We start from the raw sequence: 12547 nt of genomic DNA, 5'->3' as shown, positions 1-12547 counted from the left end.
ATTAATTAAAAAAATTAAAAAAAAAAAAAAAACCTATGCAAACCAAAGCCTTAACCACAAGGCCATACCGGCTCGCCATAGTTAATTGATTGATTGCAAAAACTACAGTATGTGGAAATTAAGTAAGAGTTTCTTGCGATATTAGACAGATAGATATGAGATAGATATGATACAGACAGACAGATAGAGCTATGAAAGGCACTATATGATAGACAGACCGACAGTTTCACATGACAATGGTTTACAATATTAATCGTTATAACTTTACCTGTACTTCAGGGGAGGTGTTGTCCTGAGAAAGAGTATAAAGAACTCCGACGCAGGCACCGAGGTGCTGGCTTGAAATGGTTCCTCCCATGTACCGATACAAAGTTCCCAAAGCCAAGGAATGGCCTGTTCGTGACACAACATCCCTGGCTGTTTTCAACCTGAAAAATAAGTTAAAATGGAAACAGATGGACCAGAGAATACAACTGTGCAAGTACATGCCTTACTCAGTGCAGGATTTACGTATAAGCTACACAAGCTATAGCTTAGGGCCCCCGCCTTCTTGGGGGCCCCCAAAACAAATTGTCCGAGTGAGCAATTGTCATATATACTTAAATATACTACAGTATCATTTGTCCCAATCAGGCCCGGCCTTAGGCATAGGCGAAGTAGGCGACCGCCTAGGGCCCCGGATCCACTCCTTGGTCTAATTTTCACGCATTTCACAGAGCTTCCAGGGGGGCTCCACCCCCCTTTCGCCTAGGGCCCCATAATACCTAAGACCGGGCCTGGCCTTACTTGTTGTTAGCATGGCCACAGTACAATAAAAGCCCAATCACAATATATTTCTGTACATTGACTTGATAATTTATTTATTATTTGGTAGGCTATTTTAATGCACAATTACTCATCAGTAATTTACAGAATTTAACAAAATGAGAAGGGTGAGAACTGGAAACTGTAAGTAAGGACAGAACGTACGGACTGACCTCCTTGATCTGCTGCCTCCACCTGAGGCTGTAGCATCACAGTAACTATAAATGATTTTTGGGGAGAAACACTGCTACTGGGAATGTATTATGATACCGTTTACTTGAATGGCACCCAAAGGCGTAAGGACTATTTTGTGGGTGGATGGAAGAATGAATTCACTTAAAGATGAACAAATCTTTGAGCAAGGTTATAATAAATTACAAATCGCAACAATCTTCTTTCTCATATGAAAATTATAAAACAAAAGGCAAGGACTTGGTCATTTTCTTTGGTTCACCTGCAAAATGCTAATTTACATAACATTTACATAGAAGTAGTAAGAAGGAGAACAAACGTCGCTTTCAGAATCTTGTCTGCTTACCTGTCAAAACTGATCTGGGCCACGCCGAGCGTAAAAGCGTTATCATTGACGACTTGCACCAGTCGAGACAAAGCCTCTGCAGCAACACATCGCAGGAGAGGGCTGGCGCTTTCCAAAGCGCCCATCAAAAGGGACAACGCGGGCTTCTGCACTTCGTCTGCACCTAAACCTGTCCGGCAATTCACCAAACACTTTGTTCAATCAAATAAAAAGAAAGCAGAAATTCATTATGACACATTCAATAACAAATATTCATTAGCTGGATTCTAAAAGAGACAGGAGACGAAATTGTTTGATATGCATAATATGCGGAAAATGTTAACTTTACTAAATAACTATTTACAGTTCACTTTATTGAAAATTAGAGGAGATAAGCAGGTTTTAGTGAGTTATGCGTCAATCCTTCACAGCAGGCTGTGCTCCCATAATGCTCTGGTTTCTGATCTACATTTGTAACTCATGTATAGATCATGAGACAAGAGCAATGCGCTCTCCTTTTTAAAGCCTTTCATAATCCATTAGAGACCCATGTTTTAAGCCAAGCATTGTAATAAAGATGAAATTTGAATTCTCTTTTTATCACACACCAAGTAAACCCAATTCTGACCTGGGAATACTCTGATAACATTTAGACACCAACCCACAATGGCACATTCAAATGTATGCTGGCATGAATTTGATGATACAAAGATAGATGGGAATGCACACAAATCTTAACTTCGAGCCATTATCAATGATGTAAACTGTAAAACAATACATTTAAGATATAAACAAATCAGGAGCTTTGTCTTTCCTTATAGAATACGGTCAACCAGAGAAGAGAGACCAGTGCTTACTGACTGGCAGCCACAGATGTCAACAAGGCAGGCAAAGTATTAAATGCAATACATACAATGAACTGAACTGTAGTCAATACCTTTAAGGCAGTGCAGAAAGCAGAAATGACATGAATCTGCACCAGCTCCTGTCGGGAGGCTTTAACTTGCTTGATTGCGTCACAGAACAGTTCCAGGACTTGGGTTCTAGAACAGTACAATCAGGCAATTTTAGATAAAGCTGCTGCACTGGAGAACAACACTTGTTTGGCGTGTGCAAATCAAACATCTTCCATTTACCTTTGTATCTGTGAAAGGCGAGGGAACATGACACCAAACAGATTGACGGCTGCAACGATGGCAGATGCTGCAGGACAAAGAGGCACGGGCACCATATCCACACTGGATAACCTCTGGCATATCGCAAAGGGGTCATACTCTAGGCTTCCTCCTGCCAGGCCACCTTGAAGTAACTGGAAGAATGAAAATACCACCATTAGAGGACTAGAAATTTTGGATCGTAATCAGAAGTGATAAAGGTCTGGGACAAGCTGGCATCTCACTGAAGTGGAGTTTCTAAAGAAATTCAAAAACAAATTAAATAAGGCACCCAGAGGGATTGATAAATACGCCTGTAGCAGTCAAACAAAAATTAACAGATTTCTTATTATTAGCTAATATGTATAGGATAGGAAAACTCCCATGACACTTTTCAAAAATGTACACAAGGAGGAAGAATTGGTCCACTGTCCCACAGAGGAGACCAGATCCATTTTGTTCCTTTTGAATCTTTTTCAAGTAGGCACTTTATTCAGCCCTTTCCCATAATGCTTCTTTCACCTCTGGGTGATATCCCCCTGATGTGCTTTTAACAGCCTCATTGATGTCCCGTCTACCATTCCTGAGGCAGTGAACATGATTTGCCTGAAACATACTAGGGCACAAAAGACCTCAGCCTTTAGCTTGATGGCTTCCCTTACTGCGTACAAAAGGTCCTACGTCAGCTGTCATGACATCTACCAATCACAGCTTAGTGCAGCTCTCTCTACCAAGTCATCAACAGGGCCCTTTCAGACTATACATGGCTGATACCCGTAGCAATGATAAAGAAGCATGTCTGGAGGAAAGTCAGACACCTGCTGGCCAATATACACTCACAGCTGGTTTAGGTTTGTTCAACAAATGCTTATTAGCGATGAGCAAACCATTCGTCGAATTCTTTGGAAATTTTGAAGAACTCAGCGACACGTATAGAATTCAACAAGGAAGGAGGAATTGAACTAGTTTTAGTGGATTGTAATGGTGCAGTGGTCCTTGAAATGCTCCTGAGGGGTAGGCAAGTATCTGCCAACTATGCTGGACCAATTACTGTGGCCAAAGATATCACCTGAGCTAACTACTGCACCATCGCGTCTCAAGCAACAAAAGATGCAGACTGAATGATAGCCACAAGCTAGCAAAAAGTAAGACAGACAGACAGACGTGAAAGGCGACAGACAGACAGACCGACCTAATAGAGTTGCAGTCTTCAGGGCACTAATTGGCTGTACCATGCAGAAATTTCTGAAGCTGCATTTCAGCTGGCATTCACAATTATCCACGTGGCACAGTGTAAATGCTTTGCACTTTTTCCTTCCATTAAGAAGCTACTGTACAAACATTAATTATCATTATTATTATTTCACTGGGGGGCATGTGTTTTTTGACTCTATGTCGGGGAGGGGTTGGGCTACTTTAAGGTAAGTTTTGACTGCTGCACCACTGAGTGGCTAATTACGCATGCTATTGGCCTCTGCGCACTTAACTTATATGGACTCTGTGCATGGCCAGTGAGCCAGCTGGGGCTTAGGCCAACAGGATTTAAAGATCAGTTTGTGCCACTGCAGTGCTCCAAACTAGCAAATCTCTGTTTGAGCTTTACATACTCATGGGTCTGGTTCCTGTCACTGCCTGATCTGTGCTACATAGCAAGGAACATAACATGCTTAATCCAACAGTGAAGACACAGCGTCTAATGATTCAAGGGAGAACAACTAAGTATTTTTATAGTATTCTCAATATGTTAAGGACAAATCCATCTCAAGTATCCATTGGGTAGAGTCACCATGGATGAACAAAGCAGACTGGGAAGCAAAGTCAAATGTGAGGTGGAGTACACTTACATTACGCACGTAAGGAACCTCTGCACATACACGATTGAGTAGTGATATTCCACATTCAACACAGCAGCAACAACTCTGTCATGTCATACTGGCCTCACAAGATCATAAGGCGCTGGGGGAAATAAGTTAATGTAAACAGGACACATGGTGTTGGACTTAAGTCTTCTTTTATAATTTGGATGTTCTTTTCCTCTAAACCCCACCATACAAATCCACCTCTCTTTCACCCACCCTTTCTTCTTTTGCTATATATTGCCTTTGATTCCCGTCTGTCTAATCATTTTCCTCTCATGGTGTCAAAAGCTCAGGAATAAAAGACTATTGTAAAATATGTGATTCATTCATTTTCTCCTTTGGTGGGTTTCTAGCTATAAATATGCAAACCGTACATCAGACCTTTGCTCCAATTAATAATTACCATCTATACTTTTTCTCTTCTCAGTATCCTATTGTGGCACTTGATACCTCTGCTCTACTGCTAAGCGGTTCTCCTGTCCATGGCAAAGCCATCTAAGGAACCATCAGAAGGAAAGATTCTACCATCAGACTGGACAGCCCAGCACAGTACATTGCAGAATACCCAGAGGGAGCAGGTGGCCAGTTGGGAAAAGTAACCAGGACTCTGACAGGGCCTGATTCTGTTTTAGACTTTCTCTGGTATAACAGACCATGGACTCCCGAGAGGTTTATTTTCTCCAGGGATGTTAGTGACTGGAGTTTTTGTCAACTGGCTATAGTTCAGAGTCCACAGATGAACAATGAGTTAATGAACAAGTATTGCTGGGCTCCACTTATGTTAATCAGTTTCAAACTACTGTTTTCCTGCCTGTTTAATCCATTAAGCTCAAGATGTTACATTAGCATATTGATAAGACAGTTTAAAGGACATGATTGGATGTTTAGAAGGTCGGGCTTTTGTACAAACAGATGCAGGGGTCAAGACAATTAGCTACAGACAGTGATGTACGAGAAAATGAATAACTTGAAATAGTACATTTCTTAGAATAAAAAGAGCTTCTACAAAAAGGTACTGAAAACTGGAGGGTCTATAAAGACGGCAAAACGTTATCACCTGCTCTTCAATGAACCGGTGGTCTGTTTCTTGAAGTGTAGACCCAAGGAGAAGCATATCATCAGGATGGCAAAGAGGAGGAAGGAGAAACGCTGCATGTGAAGTCGATTGTTCAAGGCCAGTCAGGTCCATAGCTAACTGTTTAAGGATTGTGTCAGTTCTTCCTGTGAACACGATTAGGTGAAAGAGAAGATTTCTCATTTATCACTAGCCATTCAATCTTTACTAAGATAAAGTAATTATCAAACAATTAACCTAAATTATAAAGCTAAAACTGTAAACCAGTAGATCCTAACCTTTTCTATGCTTGCACCCATAAATATGTTTGATTTACGTTTGCACCCTACACAAGTGAAGTCAAACTTCTAATGTCTGAACCACAAACTGAGCCACATGGATGAACAAAATGAACTTAAAAATAAAAAAAGCTTTTAACTCTGCATAAAATTTAAATCTAATTTAAATATAAATTAAGCAATTTACCTTTATACATCTTGGTAATCTTGTAAATGTGTTCCCCGTGACAATCCAGGGGTTGGGGTATCCCGCAAAGCATCAAATGCAGCAAGGAAATGACATACGATCAGTGATTGAGGGGTCTGGGAGATTGAAGACCCCCGTGACAGAATGGGTGCCGGTGTGCTGCTAAGCAATGAAACCAGTTGACAAGCCTTATCCCCCTGACCACCCATTAACACCTGCACTGCAGTTCAAAAACAGACGCGCCACACAATTAAAATTGCTGCGCTACTGCCAGGACTGCCAGCAGCACAGATGGGTTGAATGTAAGCACCAGGTGTTGCAACCAATTTAGACCCCTTGATGGCAAAAAATGTCAATCAAACCCTGACGTTGGTAACATTTCATGATCAGGGCTTGCACAGAAATCAATACTAGACTTCGCCCTTCCCTATGGATTATTGAAAGGTCCAACTTCGACTCTCTTAAAAAAAAGTTATTCGCCTCTATGAACACTCTGCCCCGCAGCAAGGAACTCGTGAAAACGTGCGTTCCTGTAGCTCATTCACAGGTAACCATTGCACAAGGCTCGATTCTTTTCATATCACAGAACAGGAACACTACCTAATAAATTATCAACAAACAACGGCATATGGCAAGACACCACAATAAAGTCGAGCAACGCACATCACTCAATTTTGGTGAATTGCGACACAGCCTCTCTCTCTTTGTCACACCCGCTGAAATGCCATCTCACATCCCCTTATGGTGCAGGCACCCCAGGTTGGGAATCCCTGATGTACGGACTATTATTCATTCACTTTCAGAAGTCGCTGCTTTAGAACAGTGTCATGGTGAAAGAGCTAAAGCCTATTGTGGCAGTTATTTTTTTTCTTACCGCTCTAAAATAAAGTAAAACACAAAAACAACATTTGTAAGTAAGAGAGTAATTGATTTAATTTAATACAAACACGTCAACAAATGGTACAGCCCTAATATTAGTATGTCAAACCGAAAACACACGGACAGTAAAGGCATAAGAATAGGAGTTACGTACCTTCATAGGTCTTTTTGGGCAGCAAAGCAAGGATCTCATAAAGTCTTTGTTTAAAGAGCACAATTATATTCTTCAAGGTATTTCCATATGATTTAGTAAGTAAAGGCAACCTGGAAAATGAGGACACGTACTTTTTAATCTTTGATTCATTTTCATGAAAGCATTTGACCAATTTGCCGTATCCAGGTTGACTAGGGCTTTGAAATCTCACTGTAGCTCTATACTTTGGTTCATTTATTTCTATTAATTATGCCTTAGTTCATTTCAATTCACACAATGAAACTGCATGCAAAACAGGATGGGCAATTAGACAAAAATTCAAATTTAAATGTTATTAAAGCATAGACTTGTTCCAATAAATTTGAACACAGGTTACAATTCTGGATGCTAATTGAATATTTGCCAAACAAGTTAAATAATAATAAAACCAAGGATTTTTATTTTCATTATTACTATTGGTTTTAGTCCTGTACCGATAGATGGTTAGCCAGCCTAACATAAAGATACACTCCTTATTTGTGAAGAATACAGATTTTTACAGCGTGTTTTCTTTTTTCATTTTCTGCAGCAAAATTTGAACAATGAATCAGGACACCCTGTAGAGGCTCTCAGCTCTCGAAACCAACCATTTAAGTGACTGAGCAGACAGAGCGAGGAAGAAGAGCCATCTGGGCCTGGACATGTCAGTTTACTCAGCGATATCATCTCAGCATTATGGAGATAAACAGACACCAATTTGCCTCTCTCATGTCCTTTTTCCAGAATAATACTTTCACTTCCATGCAGTATATTGTATAACAATTCACCTCATCTTTTCCTCTTATGTTCCCAGAAACATAAAAATACCACAGGAGGACACGTTATCTTTACATATCTCAAATACTGTTGCTGTTCAAAGACCCCTTAAGAGATGTAAAAGATGATCAGCTAGAAGAGAGACGTCACACCCCAGAAGGTTAATCAAGATGGAAGGAAAACCCCACAAAGGGCAACAACAAACCTCCACCTTGACAAGAAGCAGAAGGAAAAAGATCTAACAGGGAAAAAAAAACTTTTACAAAACAAAATGCTCGTTAATTGGACTCTTAAAGTGTGGAACAATGGCCACAAAATATTCTACTTAATATAAAGAATACATGTGTAACAAACACTAACAACCCATAGGTGTCACTGACCCTAACTGGAGGAACCAAAGCTATGAAAATCCATTGCACTTGAGAATGTTTTTACGAGTGAGGATTGGACAGTTTCTGCCCTTAGTCACAGTTACAGTGTCATGGAGAAACAAGATGCCACCCCACTAGTGACCTCAGGCAAGAATAAAAAGAAGGAGTGACACAAAGACAGACATTACTGTGAAACCGATGCAGTTTGAACTCATTTCAGTATCAAAGGAGGGCCTGAAAGCTTAAAAGAGGCTACTGTGTTTCAAAAGGGTAGTCGTTACGAGTTTTAAAACAGCAATTTGTAGATACATCTAAAACACAATCACCCTGAAACTTTGCTGCAGTTCCCTATTAGATTTAAAATTAAAGAGCACCCTCTTATATATTCTCTCAAGAATATCCTCAAGTCTATGGAACGGACAGCAAATTATAAGGTCGCTAGTTTCAACCATTCTATTTGAATCACCTGGGGCCTCATGTATAACGCTGTGCATAGAACTCACACTATAACATGGCGTAAGCACAAAAGCGGGAATGTGCGTACGCACAAAAAAATCCAGATGCATAAATCTGTGCGTACGCAAACTTCCACGTTCTTCCACTACATAAATCCCGGTCAGCGTGAAAAGTAACGCACGTGCACGCACCTGCTGTCCCGCCCCAACTCCTCCCAGAATTACGCCTCTTTGAATATGCAAATCAATATAAATAGCCCTTAAGCTCAGCCTCATGTGAAAAGACAATGGGAAAAGCATGGGGGGAAAATAGAAGAATTTCAGCGAATACCAAGTGGAGGCAAGGAAAAACCTACTATTTGTTGGTTTAAACAGTGGTATAATCAACAAAAGGAAGTTGTTCGAGTGACATAGCAGGTCGGAGAAACTCGTAAGATCAAGTTCACAAAGTCGCACAGTGCCCAAAAAAAAAAAAAGAAGTTTTCAGATTTCAAAGTCGCCGTGAAAATGCGAGCCGTAGCCCACCATCTGAGTGTCATATGACAGCTTATTAGGGTACAGACAAAAAAAATAGGCACACAGTGGGGGAAAAAAGCACAAAATGTCAACTTTAATCTCAAAATTTCCACTTTAATCACGTAGTTTATTTTGGTACCGCCAGTCTGCAAAATCGAGCACAGAACTTGCGTACGACAGGGTATTAGCGTGGCTTTACGCCAAGTTTAGGTTTAGTACATAACGATTTGAACGTGGAAACGTTCTTATGCAACATTTTTGTGTGTACGCACCATTTATACAGTACATAAGGCCCCTGGTGATCCTCGGCAAGTCATCGGATCTACCAATGGAACATTTGAACAACGAATCTACGTTAACATTACGTACTATAATCGGTAATTGTGCAACTCTTTGAACGATGACCAACCTAATATTCATCAATGGAAAACTTTATAAATTAAAAACAAAAAAATAATACTAACAATAACTGACACAGTCTCCAGCCTAAAGAAGGCATTTCATTTAACACAACAATAAGAAAATCACTTTATGAGTAACTTTAAACTATGCAAACTGAAACTAATGACTGGACAACCTTTGTGATGTAAAACTGAAACAACTGCTATGTATTTGTTATTTTAAAGTACATAAGAGGCACACAAATTAAACGTTTGTTTTTAATTGGATGAAACCAGTTAAAACTCTTAACCAAAGTCCAGAAGCACAATTTATAATATATCAGTGGTTGTACACTTAGTGTTTTTAGACTTTAAAACTCAGCTTAAGTAAAATCCTTACCAAAGTGCAGAAAATCATGGACGGAGAAGCATTACTTACTGTGTTAATAAAGTTATAGCTGAAGAAAGAGGTGGAAGCAACCTTTGATTAACTTCTTCAGTAAGAAGGTCACCACAATGTAAAACAAAATTCTTCATAGCTAAACAAAGAAAGAGACTAATTACACATTCCTGACAGTTTCTTTTATCACAAACCAATACTTCTATAAAGTTGGGGACAAATAAAATATAAAGTACAGTACGTCCATCCATGCACCTATTATATAGTGCCTTATGCTCTATTATATGGTGCCTTTCACTCATCTGTTATATAGTGCCTTACATATCTATCTACCTATCTATCTATCCTAAAAGAATCTTTTACAGACTAAAGTCATATAGAAAGTAACCTAGCATGTTACCTTGACAGCATGCTCATGTAAAATAACATTTAATAAAACACACTTTATGATATGCATGTGGATGAGCCTGTGTGCCGTGGATGATGGACCATCTGTTGGGCAGACCATCAGTGTGTGAGACTCAAGGACTGTTTATCAACACCGGAGTTGTAACAAAGGACTACTGTATCTGTAGTGTGTTCAGGACTTGTAGTGTTCACTCCGGAGTGTCGGTCAGGACACTGGTAAATGATGCAGAGAATTCTACACAATTCAGGACACTACTGACTCTTAGTTATCACAAACAAATGTTTCTCTACTCGGAAATGACTACTGTAGTACACGTGCATCTCTTTCGCTTTTGAACATCCCATAATATGCGCTCTCGTGCATGCTGGGAGGTGCACCTTGAAATGTGAGCAGTGTCTCTTTATTATTGATATCTCTCTAACAGGAGCATCACAAGGAACAGGCCCGTCACCTTTCCTCCTCATTCTGTACAGCTCTGACAAAACAGCAGGTCACGTCACTTGTAGAAATCCTCCAATGATTCTGCACTTATGGGGGGCACAGATAAGGGTAAGGAGACTGAGAAGTGGAGGCCGGTGGAGAACTGTGTTTCTTGGTGCAAAGACAACTGGCTACATCTTAACAGCAGCAAACCCAAAGAAATGTTTACTGACTTTTACCACACCAAAGAGCCTCTATGCCTGGTCACTGTTCAAGGATTAGATGAAGAGGTGGTGTGCTGCTCCAAGTACTTGGGGGTCCACATCACTTCAGGAGATGCCTGGCTCACGTATGGGATGCACTCTGCACCCCCTGGAGGTCGTAGCAAGGGACAGAATTAAACCAACACTGGGTGCCATTATGAACAATGCTGCACATCCTCTCTCTAACACACTCACACTAAGGACGTTCGGCAGAATGGTGTCTAGAAACACGACTGTGCCTCCCAACAGCAATTGGTCTACAGAAAGCCTCACTGAATGATGAATTGGATGTTTTTTCTTTCTTTTTAATTTCTTGTATACACAGTGTAAAGAGACCATAGGAATCATGAAAAAATTCAACCTTGAGATTTGGATGAAACTTGATGTTTTCGACCTTCCTGAGTCTGAAAACACCATTTTTAAAATGATGTGTATCTGTGTGTCAACACGATACCTCAAACACGCTTTACCCTTGGTCAATGAGATTCTGTACACCCGCAGTGACCGGACTTGAAACATTTTGGGGAAAGTATTTAAGGTCCAGAGTAGCTACTATAGAGTGTGTGTTTTTGGTATCTGTTCCCGTCATACGTTTGCATGTGAACCTCTGAATCATCACGGGCCTGTGCAGTACCTGTGCCTTCTTGAGCAGGGGGACCTTGCGGGCACTACAAGATTTCAATCCATTGCGGCGTAGTGCGTTACCAATGGTGTTCTGTGGTCCCAACTCCCTTCAGGTCATTAACAAGCTCCTGTGTAGTTTTGGGCTGATCCCTCACCTTTCTGATGACCATCCTCGCCCCAGGAGGAAAAATTGTGCATGGAGCTCCAGACCGAAAGCGATTGATGGTCATTTTCTATTTCTTCCATTTCTGAATAATCGCACCAACAGTTGTCACTTTGTCACCAAGCTTCTTGCTGATGGTCTTGTAGCCCATTCCAGCCTTGTCCCCGACGTCCTCTGATGGCTCTCTGGTGTTGCCCATGGTGCTGGAGAGTTTGGAATGGAAGAAATGGATTCTGTGGAGAGGTGTGCTTTATACACATCACAAGTTGAGAACAGGAGTATCAGTGATTGATCGATTGATTGTAATCTTTATGCCACGTGGGCACACAGCCAATCTGTGGAAGCCAGAATTCAGGCTGGGTTGTAGCGGATCAAATCCTTATTTCTCTCAATGGTGTGCAAATTTATTAATAACTTTTATGTAATGTGCTTTTTCTAGATTTTTGGTTGATGTTCCGTCACTCTCTCCATTAAAATGAAACTACCATAAACTTTACAGACTGTTCATTTCTTTGTAAGTGAGCAAACTTACAAATTTAGCAGGGGATCAAATAATTATTTCCCCCACTGTACCTCTTCCAGATCAATAAGGAGCATGCTGAGGAGATTTTAAGTCAACAGGAAAGCTTGTGGGTGGCAATCCAATCCTGGTGGCACCGTGTAAAAGGAAATGGCGGATGTCAGAGGATCTAAGAATGTGGAGAACACTGTAAAGGCTTCAGCGGAAAGGAAGGCATCAGGAAGCGTTTCTGATCAGGCCGCCTACAATGTCAAGGGAAGGTGATGATGTGGACTTCTTTAGTTTTCAAACGAAGAACAGTGAGGTTTGAGTCAGGATTGGGAT

At 40.6% G+C, this 12547-nt stretch overlaps 1 protein-coding gene across 2 annotated transcripts in view; it reads right to left on the bottom strand.

Moving 5' to 3' along the window:
* Positions 1 to 12547, bottom strand: part of heatr5a (HEAT repeat containing 5a) — a 150260-nt gene that overhangs the window by 64707 nt on the left and 73006 nt on the right. For both annotated transcript variants that reach the window (XM_051919998.1, XM_028822013.2), the window contains exons 13-19: positions 9864 to 9963; positions 6908 to 7017; positions 5392 to 5555; positions 2458 to 2630; positions 2259 to 2364; positions 1343 to 1533; positions 269 to 428 (exon numbers count right to left, since the gene is read on the bottom strand). In XM_051919998.1, coding sequence (XP_051775958.1) covers positions 269 to 428; positions 1343 to 1533; positions 2259 to 2364; positions 2458 to 2630; positions 5392 to 5555; positions 6908 to 7017; positions 9864 to 9963 — 1004 coding nt within the window. The remainder of the gene's footprint in view (positions 1 to 268; positions 429 to 1342; positions 1534 to 2258; positions 2365 to 2457; positions 2631 to 5391; positions 5556 to 6907; positions 7018 to 9863; positions 9964 to 12547) is intronic.

Source organism: Erpetoichthys calabaricus, chromosome 16 (genome assembly GCF_900747795.2).
Source record: "Erpetoichthys calabaricus chromosome 16, fErpCal1.3, whole genome shotgun sequence".
Classification (NCBI taxonomy): Eukaryota; Metazoa; Chordata; class Cladistia; order Polypteriformes; family Polypteridae; genus Erpetoichthys; species Erpetoichthys calabaricus.
Note: the sequence above shows the minus strand (reverse complement) of the source record. Positions and strands in the feature narration are given on the sequence as shown.